Source organism: Orbicella franksi, chromosome 10 (assembly GCF_964199315.1).
Source record: "Orbicella franksi chromosome 10, jaOrbFran1.1, whole genome shotgun sequence".
NCBI classification, from domain to species: domain Eukaryota; kingdom Metazoa; phylum Cnidaria; class Anthozoa; order Scleractinia; family Merulinidae; genus Orbicella; species Orbicella franksi.
The window spans coordinates 14075258-14089294 of NC_138154.1; the positions used below are offsets into that span (position 1 = coordinate 14075258).

The 14037-nt window shown below is 38.3% G+C and overlaps 2 protein-coding genes across 2 annotated transcripts in view; both read right to left on the minus strand.

Moving 5' to 3' along the window:
* The window catches only part of LOC145499291 (uncharacterized), a 189210-nt gene that overhangs the window by 105550 nt on the left and 69623 nt on the right, over positions 1 to 14037 (minus strand). The window lies entirely within an intron of this gene.
* Positions 4982 to 7580, minus strand: LOC145500292 (uncharacterized). Its single transcript, XM_081479788.1, has 2 exons — positions 7209 to 7580; positions 4982 to 5935 (listed from the first exon to the last, which is right to left on the minus strand). Exons 1-2 carry the CDS (start codon positions 7527 to 7529, stop codon positions 5291 to 5293), a joined length of 966 nt encoding a protein of 321 aa, XP_081335914.1. The 5' UTR covers positions 7530 to 7580; the 3' UTR covers positions 4982 to 5290.

Below are 14037 nucleotides of genomic sequence, written 5' to 3' on the forward strand. Positions count from 1 at the left end.
CGTTAGTAAACCATCACGTGTGGCTCAGAAACAATCAAAATCGACCTCCTCCCTTAGCTGATTTCAGTTTCGTAAACGGTCGATGCCATTATTGGTAACCAAGCCTTTCAGAATAGACGATGCCATATCTGCTTTAGTTTAGGCCTGGAAAAGGTAGAAACTGTCACTCTCCACATCTTGACTGAGCCGAAACCCTCTCCCCGTATCGATCCATCCCAATAGAATTTTTTAAGTTCAAAGATGTTATTCAACATTTACGGCAATGAAGACTTTGTATACCCTGAAAATATTGCGACTTTTTTAGCCTTCTTTCAGCAAATATGAACGCATCCACGAATACTAATCTTACTTCGATCGCGCGGGAAAACAGTCTTGATTGCCTCTCTTCTTCGCATTAAATGCCGTGCAAAAACGATCGCCATTTTGATACCAACAGCTCAATGACAGATAAAAGGCTGGTAACTACAGGGGGTGATTACGAGGCTGGAGGCTCGGTGGCACAGGCTTTTTTCGGAGGGAATTTCAGAATTTTTTTGTTTTCGCGCAAAAAAAAAAAATCAAAACAAGAAAGAAAAAATGTCTGATCGCTACCCGGTCCGTGATCCCCTCGTATCTATCTGCAATCCACCAGAAGCACAGTCTAAATATGTGACAAAACAACGTGAAGGTGGTAATGAAGTTGTGTTCTGGCTGGCAGTTAAGAATGCCGCACTGATACGGTGGCGCAAATTGGAAACATAGGCACGCAAGGCGTGCAAGAGTTATTTTTTTGGGAATTAAAAGCCCCTAGAGGTAGCAACACTCAGAATACTCCTAACAGTTATGATACGGTTAATCCAACAAGTTTGTTTGGTTACGATGTTCTCGTTGACGTCGTAACAACAGCGACAACAACAACCATTTATTTGTACTCACAATTTATAAAATAATTACAATAAACATTGAATTAGTATAGACTACTGCCTGCCCAAAATAACCATAGGGGCTAAAAAGAATGGGCAGAAATTAAGTTACATAGATTACTTATACAGTTATCGGTCGGTAACACACTTACACACACTCACAAATATAAAGATACAAACAGAATGGAAACTTACAGCGGAGCAGAATATATCCTTATGAATTAATTAAAATAATTGTAATATTTAATATGAATCAATAAAGTGTATTTTTAATTTCTTCTTTAATTGAAAATCAAGTAATTTTTTGTCAGACTCATCAAGAGAATTCCAGATTTTAGGTCCCTGATATCTAATGTTGAAGATCCCGAAATTAGTTCTGATATTGGGCAATGAATAGGATTGATGTGAAGTTTATATGAAATAATTCATATATGAACTGCGGTTGTAGATGAAAGTGAAGAATGATCATCGCAGTAAATTTTCCAATTTAAGCAATTGGAAAGAATTGCTGAGTCTGACAAAAAATTACTTGATTTTCAATTAAAGAAGAAATTAAAAATACACTTTATTGATTCATATTAAATATTACAATTATTTTAATTAATTCATAAGGATATATCCCGTTGAAGCCCTGATTTTTTTCAGGCTTCTTCTTTCCAATTGCTTAAATTGGAAAACTTACTGCGATGATCATTCTTCACTTTCAATGAGTAGGATTGTTTGGAAGCAACTCTCGTATTATAGGCAATGAATTTCATTAACTGTAGTCGCCGTGTTTACCTAAGCTCCCTATTTTATTATCTCCAGTTAGCTAAGTTTCAATTGTTCTCAATCTAAGAAGGATATTCTGCCAATTTTAGCTTTAATATGAGTTCACATTGACTTTGTGACCTTGATACTGTGACGGGTTCTTGTTTCGACCGCTGGTTTAAGGGAGCGAAGGCTCAGGTACTGGCTTAAAGTTTGTCTTACGTGGGCAAATTATCTCGAACAATAAATAAATATGGAGTTGATTTAAATTACAAGGAAACTAAAATAATCAAACGTGAGCGCTCTCTGAACGCAACCCGTGTACTCATATGCAAGATTTACATTATTTTTAATATTTCTGAAATGTTATAGAGTATCGTATTTTAAGTAAAAAATAGTTTTTGTGGGTTTGACAAACCGAGGGATAACGACTCAACAAAGGACCATGATCTTCGGTGTTACGACATCCGAACGGATGGTCAAGTCGGAAACGTCCGTCGATTTCCGAGGATATGAGGAAAGCGTTTAGGGAGTGTTTGATCACCCATTGATTATGATTGAACGTATTTTGCGTGGATATGGCATTAAAAATTATTTTTATGTACCTCGTGTCTTAAAATAATCTTTTGGAAAACCCGTTGGAAGTCAGGGTTCTCAAATTATTAATGGTTTGAATATTCAAATCAGATTTAACCACTTGATCGTAGTTAAGAAAGTGTCTGTCTCCTTGTTTCGTGATCCATCGAATCACTTTGGCCGAATGTAGAGCGATTTGATTTCGTGGCTTCGCGGTATCATCGTACGCGACCACGTGAATCTAACACTTATGGCAACGCCACGGCTCCAAACCCCCGTTTTCCCGCGCTTTTAAAGTTCAAGTTCCGTTCTGACCACTAAGCTGGAGGTGTTTCTCGGTATACAGCTAGTTCAATTTCTTGGCCACGTTCGTAAATCGCCGAGTGGTCTGCCACCTGCCAGTCGGGATGTTTTTAGCCATGTTATGTTCAGGCACATTTACACGTCATTCATTTTGGGCACGGCACTCCAAAATTTTGGCCCGCGGGCCGATAGTTTTGGGCACGGCCTGCTTGATTTACACGGCAAAACATGTTCAAAATTTTCAATGTTGATTTCTGAACGGCATCCCTGAAACAAGAACGGCACTTTTAAATTTGTGAGTGCCTGTGATTATGTGAGAGCCGCTTACATATGATTTCAGGCGCGCTTTCGCGGGCTGTTCAAAAAGAAAATGGCGGATTCTCGAGTACAAAATGCAACCTTTCTTGATGAGCTGTGGTATTCCAACTTTAGGGTAACTCGTGGAACATTTACATACATTCTCCACTAAATTGGTCATGAGATATCTCGACAAGACACTCCAACGCGAAAAGCTGTTACGCCAAATCGACGACTAGCAATAACTTTGAACTACCTAGCCTCTCAGAGTAGAATGTATTACTTAACCGTAACGTGTTGTATACCTCTCTAGTTTCCTTTGAGGTTTTGCTATTTTCTAACGCGAGCTGGATAGTTTCCTCCGACCACAGGTCGATTAACATAACTGTGGCATCGTTGCTCCCCATGCAAAATTTGCCACGATTCTTCGACGCCATCTTTCTTCCCGCGAAAAGTACAAGATTTTGGCGCCCCAGAAGGCTCATTTTCCACCCAAGAACCTTCGCTGTCGTGGTCAGTCATGAGTACAAAGACTCTGGAGACGAGGATACCTCCGGTTTCGGCACGCGGACCTCTTTTTAGGCGGGCCAGGAGGTAGTCTCGGCCGGCCTAAATTTTTCGGCACGCGGGCCAAAAAATTTGCTTTTACACGGCAAAAATCGAGCGGGCCGTGCCCTATATAATTGGCCTACGCGCCAAAATTTAGGAGTGCCGTGCCCAAAATGAATGTCGTGTAAATCCAAACAATAGACTGCAAGGCTGATACTACGTGAAAAACGTTTCGAGACACCAACATGACAAGAACCGATAAAATAGGATCGCAACAGTGGACAGCTGTTTCTTCTTTCTTAGGACTCGTCAGCACTGTGTAGCGAAGATATGTAACACCAGCCCAACAGCCAACGCACATAAATTGCAAAATGACCAGCTCACAATATCAAGTTCCGTACATTGAACTCACTTGCGCCCCGAAACACGCGTTGCCACATCACGTGTTTCGGGGCGCAAGGAGACAAAGTGTCACGATTGGTGTCTCGAAAAGCAAAAAATAAATGTGGCTGGACAAGGCCAGCCTAAACATTGCACGGTATGGCCATCACCATGCTTTAAAAACGCAGCGTATCATGCGCCTTTCATTTGCATTATTTGTTTCATCATTTGGTTTCATTGGCCCTGAAAAGCCCCATTGGGGGAGTGGTCAATTAGGATATTATTTTTTAAAATTATTTTAATAATTTTATTCAATCTAAAAACAAAGTGTTTTTTTAAAGTCTTTGTCACAGAGATTATGTCTGCTGGATTTCAGATCCATCGCTGTATTATTCAACAACTGATTTAAGAGAACGTATGGGGACGTTGGACATAATTGCTAATTTCTCGGGTATTTTTGAATCAAATATAAACAAATATCGGAACAAAAATTACTCAATTATTGGAATTTAGTTATTTTTTATTTTGTTTGTGTTATAATTTTTTTTTTCGCTAGAATCTATTAAGACAATCTACTATAATTAAGAAAAATTAAAAACTAACAAACAACAACAAAAACAGCCATATGTATGGGTTTACAAAGGACGCCAGGACCATTAAAGGTAAGCCACTCGATCTAAAACCAAGAAACCTCAACCAGCTAATTAATCAATTAAATCAAATTAATGAGCAATTGCAGGTTTGATCAATTCCATGCAGTGGACAATTTTTAGGCCCAATTTAAACGAAGACAAAATTGGAGCTACGTGGAAGTCAAGAGATTATCAAGGTAAGAGAGTGAATCCCCCATATAGGCCTTATACCCAAGGTAATCCCTCTTAAGTTATTTTTAGACATGGTTCCCAGTTCATCCGAGGATGTTACGCGCGGGATGCGTGGACAACCGAAGCGACTCTCTCGAAACTACCTAAGACGAAATGGCGTTAACGTCATTTTATATGTTTTGGTTTCGTTTCATACCAGAGATGGTTTCTGCACTCTCAACCGCCTTTTTGTTCGGCCAGGCTTTCGTTTGTTTTGTGTTTGGCTGTTCATTATTTTGCCGTTCATTGGGCTTTAGGAAGTTTAATTACGCAAACGAGCACAATGGCTGTGTAATCCTGCGTTATATTTTTTTGTTCATTTCTTTTGCCGTTTTTTACAAAAGGTCACAAAACAACAACGTGAAATAGCCACATTCTGCAAATTCGAGAGAAGGTGAACAATAGGCCGACCAAGTTTTAAAATTTATTTTTCGAATTTTGAAGCTGCCTTACATATTCTGTTTGGGATATTTCTGACAGTATAGACAAACTGAATGAATCTAAATTCTCGCGAGGTTCTTAGGTTGAATATTAAGTCATTTTAATCGACGTTGTCTTTGATCTTTTGAAAGTGCATTCCACCTGTCAACAATTTTATTAAAATAACTATTATTGCCATTAGGCATGGCGGGCGTCCTCCAACGTAACACGAGCTGCATGGTCATTTCTCTATACCCTGCCTCCAAACCACAGATTGGTGCTCGATGTTTCCTTGGAAGAGCAACGAAACTCCGAACTGAAATTATTCTTCCAGTACCCTCCAAAATTGGCCTCGTTGTCAAGAGAACCGTCTATTTTACCCAACTGGCAGCCATCAAGATCACTGAAGTGCGTCAACTGTTGACTTGTTGTCTGCCACCAAGCCGCGGTGCACTGGGTACAGTTACGTCCCCGGATGTTAATATACTCCATTTCCCGGCATTCACCACTAGCTTTGTATTTCAGTGGATTCAGATTTATGAATGCAGCTCGGACATAGTCCCTGTGGTCAACTCCGTAGGTTGGAAAATCACAAGTGATTCGCCAGTGGCTCGACTGCGCTTTTACAATCCTCATTCGACTCCCTCCGATTCTGTATCCCTCCCAGTTCGGGTTGCGCTGTTTCTTAGATCCTCCCGCTGGAAACGAACCCTTTGCGAAAGCTTCACTTCTCCTCTCCAAGCTTTGGGACATGACTAGAGTCCAGGCCCAGCCGGGTTCCGAGCTGAAGTCGCAGAACATTTCGTACAAGAGACACTCCGATCTCCCTTGCATGAAGTAGAGCCCTGATGCACGAGTTCCCTGTTTCCAGGCCTCCAGACAACTTCTCGTTTTCTGTAAAATCATGACAAAATGTTAAAAAAGGAATTGCTGGTTTCCATGTTTCGTCATCAATTCCGAAATAAGGAATTGGATATACTTCTGACGTTTTAGTTTCATCAGGTATAAGAACATCTTGGTACTTGAAGTTTTAACTAGACAGGGTTCCTCGTTTTGTTATAGAGCACGGTTGAATTTCCAAGCTTTCGCGTTGCGCGATTGACATATTGAAAAATGTTCGAACGAGAAGGTTGTCGCGTAGGTCAAGAGATGACTCTTCGCTAAACTATTTGCTAACTGAAAATTTCTTGTACTAGAGGAAGTATTAATTTTAATGTGTCCGAACTCTAGAGTAATAACTTTTCGTTTTAATAGCAAAACTTCGATGACAGATGTTTGTGTTACTTAGTGTGGCCGCCATGTTGGTGCCCCTCCGAGGGGCACAATTTGGGTGAAACACTTCTCCGAGAGCGAGACCGCCATCTAGGACTTCATGATTTTTACACAACGTTAGTAAACCACCACGTATGGCTCAGAAACAATCAAAATCGACAAAGAGAGGCGATTAAAAGAAAGTAAGAGTAACTACAGGGGATTTGCATAAACCGATCAGCATTCAGCATGTGTGCGGAAGAATTACCCAGACAAGGAAAGGATGACAACCGGCCAGAGCTCTCACTTGAGACCGCATTGAATATTCAACTGAAAATGGATTTGAAATGTCAAAAGCCATGACAGATGGTAACAAATGAAAAATGTTAAACATTTTGTGCCTCTAAGCGTCAAATTTGTCGCTGAAAAGGATCGCCCGCCTGCCAAGTGACGCCAAGTACGATTACAATAACAAATTGAAAAATGTAAAATATAAACCAAACTACGATAAAAGATGAAAAGGCAAAAATAATTCTGTGACAATATGCTAATACTGATAACTTGTTAGATTAAAACCTGAATTCTCGAGTTCAGTATTAGTAGAGGCCACAACAATTTAAACATAGTGTTCATTTTTGTTAGCATGCGCAACGAGAAAAACACTTTGATCGTGTCGTTTCTGTAGGAGGGTACGGTTTTGTTTTCGTACTTTGGGCGCAGCCACCGAATGCGAGGCCACCTTACTCTCGGTCCTGGTCTTTTTTCTGGGAAACTAACTCAATCAAAATTTACAAAATAACGAGAAAATAAATATTGTTGCCTTGGCATTTACTCGCAGGATTTGTTAGTGGCGATTCAAGACATGAAATTCTAATATACTCATCAAGTGACTCGGCAAAACCAACACACTACCTACCGTTTTGCGTCTCATGCGAACAAAGGCAAAGCCTGGCTTCTCCTCAAAGAGTTCCCTTCTCTCAATGCGGTTTTCATTCAGCTCACATACGCCATTTTTGATAGCTGAAGTCTGATAGTTATACGATGTACACCGGGTATCCGCCAAACACCTTTGCCCGCAATTGAGAATCCCGCGGGTTAAAAAGGATTTGTAAACGTGGCCGATCAAAACTAGGTTATACAGGATCGAGCCATGTGATTCGTAACAGAATTCTGTTCGACTGAAGTAAGGCAAGAGAAACTGCACAAGAAAGAAAAGCTTGCGTGGTGTCGCCTTCATCTTCCAGTTACTTTGATTTTAAAATTAGCTAGCACGCAGCTGCTGTTAAGTGTGTCGTGAGCCAACAGATTTTTTTAACTAAGCTGACGTGCTGAAAAAAAGATGCTTGTGAAACAACAGCGGGGTGAGGACAGAGACGGGGGGGAATGCAACGCCAAATGAACAATATTTTAGGGATGCTGTGATCTAGGCTGCTTTTGAATGAAACCACTGGATCGAGAAACACAAAAACAAATGAAGATCCATCTAGACCGTTTAAATATCTGGGAATTGAGAGATCGGAACTATTTTCATATAATCTGATAAACATTTTTAAGGGAGCTACAGTGACTAAGGATGGATCCCGGCACTGTTCCGTCGGCGCCGAAAATTTCATCTCTTTCAATTCATTATCAGAGTCTGCCAATTTCGAAATTATTGACACTGCATGGCTACCTTCAGGAGAATCCTTTTTGTGTAACACTCAATTCTTTCAACGGGAATTGCACGCAAATGCACGAACACCACCGACAGGGTTAATTTGACCTTGGGAAGAAAAATCATTATATGTGGAATTACGTCCTCCTTCCTCCTCCCCCCTCCCCCCCGTAAACATTTCTTGCGTTGAATGTTATATTAATAAAGGCAGGTGGTCTAAGGGAATACTATGACTTTTAATTTCCCACTTGAAAACAGTTTGACGTCCGTGTTTAAACTTAAAGCTAACAGTTCTTTATTTTCTTTAAAGTAGCATCACAAAATTGCACCAATAACGCAAACATGCAAACGGTTTTGGTTACTTAATTTGCCCCCAGATCTAGAAAAGGTCACAAATCCCAAAATCAAATGGAGAACAATAACACACAAGCATTAGTTAAGCTCCTGCACGAACGAAATTTGACTCAGTACACGCTAATTATCTTCAAATATATGTATATTTAATTTTTAATGTGGTATCTTTTTCTTGCGTAGTAAGATCAAGCGCCCTCATTGGCTGCTGGTGGAAAAATGTCAATCCAGCAAAAAAGCCAATGTAAAAGTTACTTTTTAGCTGTAACAAAGGTAATTGAAGCCCATTTCCGGCATCACTTTGATCTCTGTGAATGCTGGCAGCACTAGATGGTTTAAGTGTAATGGGCCGATAATTTGGTGGAATAGGTGCTTGCTGCTTACTAGTGTAATGGGCGCCTGAATTTTTTCTTGGAAAATGTTACCTCGAGCTCTCTTGATATGTAAAATATAACATTTTTTGATTTTAACGGGTAAAAGTTTGGATTGGAAAAAATAAAAGTCACCTGCAATATTTGGAAAAGCAACAGCAGCTGCTCCTAAATCCAGGCGATAGGATCCGTTTCCGCCAGTTTAAACACAGTAGGAACAAACAAAACTGGGTTAGTTACTGTATAATACCATCTCTTAAATCCACCTAGATGACATGGGAGAACCCAAAAACATCGATAGATGTAACTCAGTCAGTCAGTCGGTCAGTCAGTCAGTCAGTCAGTCAGTCAGTCGCTTTAATATATACAATAACTCGTGAAAAACCTGATAACTTCCATAGACCCTGTAAATGCACAACAACTACTTAGGAAAACATGACTTTGAACATGAAATGAGAACGGAACAACGCCCCCCTCCCCCTCGCGTCCCACCCCGCTTGCTGTAGCCATGACGGCAGGTGGGTTTTGCAGAATACTTTAATGTTTTAAATTTGTCATTTGAAAACAGTTTGTCATCTGCTTTCAAACTGAGATGACAGTTCTGTATAATCAAAAAGCATCTTCCATATGGCATTTTTCTTCGGTTCTACAAACAAGAACGTCCCAAAATAGTCTCTCGCGCAAGAATATTCCAAAATGCAATTTAACGTTCTTGGTTTGAGTTAATTTTGTGCATTTTTATTCCCAGAAAAAGTCCCAAATCACAAAAATAGATCCCGTAAAGAGTAAGAACAAATTAATATTTACCAAATTAGCCCCTGTATTAATATTAAAAGTCCTCTGCTATAACGTTCCTTTTAGTCTTTTAATTTAATCTCTTATCAAGAAAAGAAGGGCCTTAATTGTCTACTTGTGAAAAATAAACATCAAGCTAAAACCCACTGCAATGATTACTTTTTTAGGTACATAGCAAGTATCGAGGCAAGCGAGGCTGTTGCACGCTTCGTTCGGTCAATACGGCAAGGTCTCGGTCTGAGATTTTCCCGTAAGGAAAATTTCACTCTCGGTTAAAAAGTAGTTATGACATGTATGTATTATTATCCAACGTTTCGATGAGAAATCTTTTCTCTAGACCTGTAAACACCTTAGGCTCCATCTACACCAGTGTCAGTTTGAAACGATGCCTTGCCTACTTGTCAATGATGCGTTTCTCGCAGAAAGTGCTTTGTGTTGACACTGCCGTTTTCGCAACGTTTTTCCTGTCCACCCTAAAACGCACGAACGCAGACACATTATGGAAAAGTACCACAACCATCCTCGCGTTAACTGACAAAATCTGGGCTACTAATTTTTAATTTTACTTTGTTATATTTTGCATTAATGTTTGACAGAGCCATTAACATAGACAAGTTGACGTGTTTGTTTGTGAAAAAGCACAACGTTAACGTTAGCAATGGCCAGTATTTACGAGATGCATTTTAGCTGTTGTCTGATTCGAAGCAAAGGCTTGATAATGACCTCCAAAAAAATCAAAAAATCTAAAAGATATATTTTCATTGATGGAAACCTTTACTATAAACATGATCAGTAATTTTTAAGAAAACTAAATCATATTTAGCGGGCTGAAGATCTAAAAGGAATTTGTTATGTGTTAAGCAAGCCGAAAGGTTGTGATGTCGAATTCAAAAGGTATGGCAGACGATTTCTAATTCTGTGGTCATGTCTTGGAAAAATCGCTGAAATCTCACTCTCCCTTCACTGAGAAGTTCGCTTAATATCTTCATCTTTGCGCAACGTTCTAGTTACCTCGCGAGCAGCTGGTTTCTCCTACGCCGAACGAGAGTGTCTTGTGCCACTTGTTCAGGACACGGGTTGCAAGAACAAACTAACCAACTAGCGAGCTTCCCACTGGTTGGGATTCTGTAAAAGTTTATTGTCTGAGACTATGCATGTACGCTCTTTTCTTTCTTTTTTCTTTTTTAAGAATACTGTTTTTCTGGCCCAGGCCGAATATTCTTTTTAACTCCAGGTTTTAGGTTGAAAATATTCTTGTGAATATTCTTAATTTATATACAAGTCTGGATACGAGTTAAGTGGCCCATCAGGTCGGAGCACATCCCGGTTTCATGAACCATGAAGGTAGCATGTAGCCTTATTTCCGGCTGTCACTTGGTTCCGCCGAAAACAACGTTATTTTCGGTGGAACCAAGTGACAGCTGGAAATACGTCTGCGTTCCCATCACAAGGTTACCCCCCAGCATTAAATTCGCCAGTACCCATATACACATGAGGCCCCCGCGCCTTCACTTACATTATATATAGAGTATGACATTTCCGTAGTAGAATAGATTGGAGTATCAATTTCAAGTGTTTGGTGTTTGGTGTCTAGATCCTGCAGAAACGTTCGATTAGGATCGAACCGTATGGCTAGTGCTGTTTTTGTTGTCTTTTGTTTAGTTTTTATAATTTTATAAGGTTTAATTACAAGCATATAATTGTATTGTACTTACAAATTTTCAGCACACAAAATGATATTCTTTTCAAAAACTCAGCCTCGGGTTTATTCTTAAAATATTCTTAATTTTTAATTGTTTTGCAAATTTCAGCCTCGATATTTCCTTAAAAAAATAGAATAATAAAAGAAAATAAAATGCAATAAAATAAAATAATGAGTTAACGTTGATTCTTGACCTTGGGTTAAAATAATAATAATTCTCGTCACAATGTCTGCCATAAAGCAAACTAAGTGTTCGATTGTGTCTCACAGATCTTTGCTGAAGAGGACTGCGAGATACGGTTGAAAGCTTCGTTTGCTTAAGCTTTTCAATTCAGACTTTGTGACGAGAATTAATATCATTTAAGTTCATTGTCTGTATGTAATAGTTATTCATTTACAGCGTCAACCCAATGTAATTAAGGCTAACGGTTAAAAGTTAGTGTTTTTTTTACGGCTATTGGTTAATCGAGACTCCATTGAGACCCTCGAAGTAGATTTAGCCCTGAATGAAACCCTTCCGCAGAATAAAAACCCTTGGTCTTGTATTTAGATTAGGCTCTTAAGCCGACAGGATGTCACTTGTTCCGAGTATAAAACTTAACCCCCTTAGAGATTGTTTTGAGTTCTACATCGTGAGAGTATGTTGAGAGATTTCTGGTGCATTATCTCACCTGTGAAGCTTATTTCATGCTTCAAACCGTTATGTTTACATTGCTTCACTTTGAAGAATATCATGTACGCAACTAAAAGTTTTAACACGCAAAAAACCCCATTTCTGATTTAAGCCCTTCCATTTTTGAAACGCGATGTTCCCTCCAAACTTGAGCCCAAGCATTTTTACAACGAAAATTAAATTTTCTTCAAAGTATAACGAGTTTTGAAACTTGAAATTCCTTCTGATAGTAAGCCCCTTTGAAAAAAGGTTCTCTCGGAAGTTAATCCACCTCGAAGAGCACTTGAAAAAAAAAAAATCGATATTCTAGTTAAAATTCGTCATTAATTACTTGCTTGACCAACAAAGAGGCAAACCCGTTTTAAACGATCTCTCTAATCTAAAATACCTCATTAGCATGGGCAGCTTCAACTTCAGATCACCTACAATAATGCGAACTCTGAACATTGAATGGGCATGACACGATAAAACATCCCAAGAAATGTTAGCCCAATACATCCAATACTGTTTGTGTGATGTGTGTTTCAAGACGACGGTAGAATTTTACAAAGAATGCATGGGCTTACTGGCGCTTTTGCCACCAACAATTCTTGCATTTTTTATGAGTCAATATTTCCTTCAATATGGCACCCAGAGAACTCAAAATTTCACCAATTGCTAAAATTAAAAAGTTTTTTACATTGCTTTAGTCAATTTGTATTTTCCATGATGTCGTCGCAAAGACATGTGTTATTGTGGCAAACGGTAAACAATGACGTCAGCAACGACCTAAAGGCAACAACCGAAAATCAAAGCGACATCAGATTTTATGATAGACAATTCAAAATATTTGTCGTTGTTAGTTTTTGGTGGATAACAATGAGAAAATTAATTATGTTCTTAACAATGATGTTGATTTACAATTTTTCTGTAAAGTAAATTAAGAAAATTTTTCCAGAACATAAGCGTATAAGCTAAGAGATTAAAATTGTCAAGTTAATCAATATTTACCAAGGTGTTCAAATTTTCCGGCATTTTATCTGTCGATAAATAAACTGATATGAAAACGAATTTTTTGGATGGCATAAGTGGAAAAAATGGAAAGGTCTTCAGGTTTTAATATAAGTTTTTGGCTTTTAGTACTTTAGCGAAAACATAGTTATATTCCCCACATAACGGTTTTCTTCTTGAGGCGATAATAAGTTTGAGAAAATGGCAAGTTAATTAAGAACATATTTATTTTAGTATTTCTTCAAATTTCCGATTGGCAAACTTACAACATTGACATGAAAGAGTGGCTTAACCCGATGACACAGTTTGCAGTAAATTCTCTGGCACGGTGGGATAAATATTAAAAAAAACAATTATTTTTCGTTTTTCACTTTTAGAGAGCACTAGGAGATAACAGATCGAGACAAAAACAACCTTGGCTGAAAAGGAAGAATGACTCATGAATCAGCAGTGGAAAATCAGTGATAAAATACACATTAGTGAGACGAGAATTTGTTTTGACTGAAGTTTTTTTAAAAAAATTAAAATATTAGCCTTGTCAAAAGTTTGTATGCGCTGGAGGCAACAAATTACTTTGCTTCTCTGTTACCTTTAATCCGGAAAAAACTAACAGAAAGCAGTGTTCAGAATTATTCATCAGATTTTTATCACTGTTTAAACTTTTAAAAGATAAAGTTTCGCTAATAATGTGTGTTTTTAAGCTGGTTTTATCAGTTGATCGTAGCCCCGATATTGTTAGGTTTTAAATATTTCTTTCTTTGACATGAATCCAATATTTTCAATTCACTGCAAAGATGACATAGCATTCCCTCTATATCTATGTTTGGTCAAGAACCATTTTTTATCTGACAATGGCAGTGAGGGTAAAATATGAAACTGAAAAATCAGCTATGGAATATTATCATAATATACCAGCAAATATATACAATCAATAAGAATATATAATTTGTATTTTAGGCCCAGTACATTTCGCATATACAATGTTTTCGAATGACTTTTGCCCCCGTACAAAAGCTATAAAATACAATATATGGACATCCTGCGACGATAATGGCAAAAAAGGTGTTTGAAAAAGGTTTTTTAAAAGGTCGTGTTTACTTTGTCCAAAAAACTATATATCTTTAAATTTCTTTGTGTCACTGTGAATTGTTTGTTTATCATAACTACCTGAAAGCGTGGTGTTTATTTTATTTTAATCATACAAATATG

What these genes read in the sequence shown, in the direction of transcription:
- LOC145500292 (XM_081479788.1), bottom strand. Translation starts at nt 7,529, where the DNA reads ATGAAGGCGACACCACGCAAGCTTTTCTTTCTTGTGCAGTTTCTCTTG. An exon ending in TTCGCATGAGACGCAAAACG is followed by an intron (nt 5,936 to 7,208) that starts GTAGGTAGTGTG and finishes ATGATTTTACAG; the next exon opens with AAAACGAGAAGTTGTCTGGA.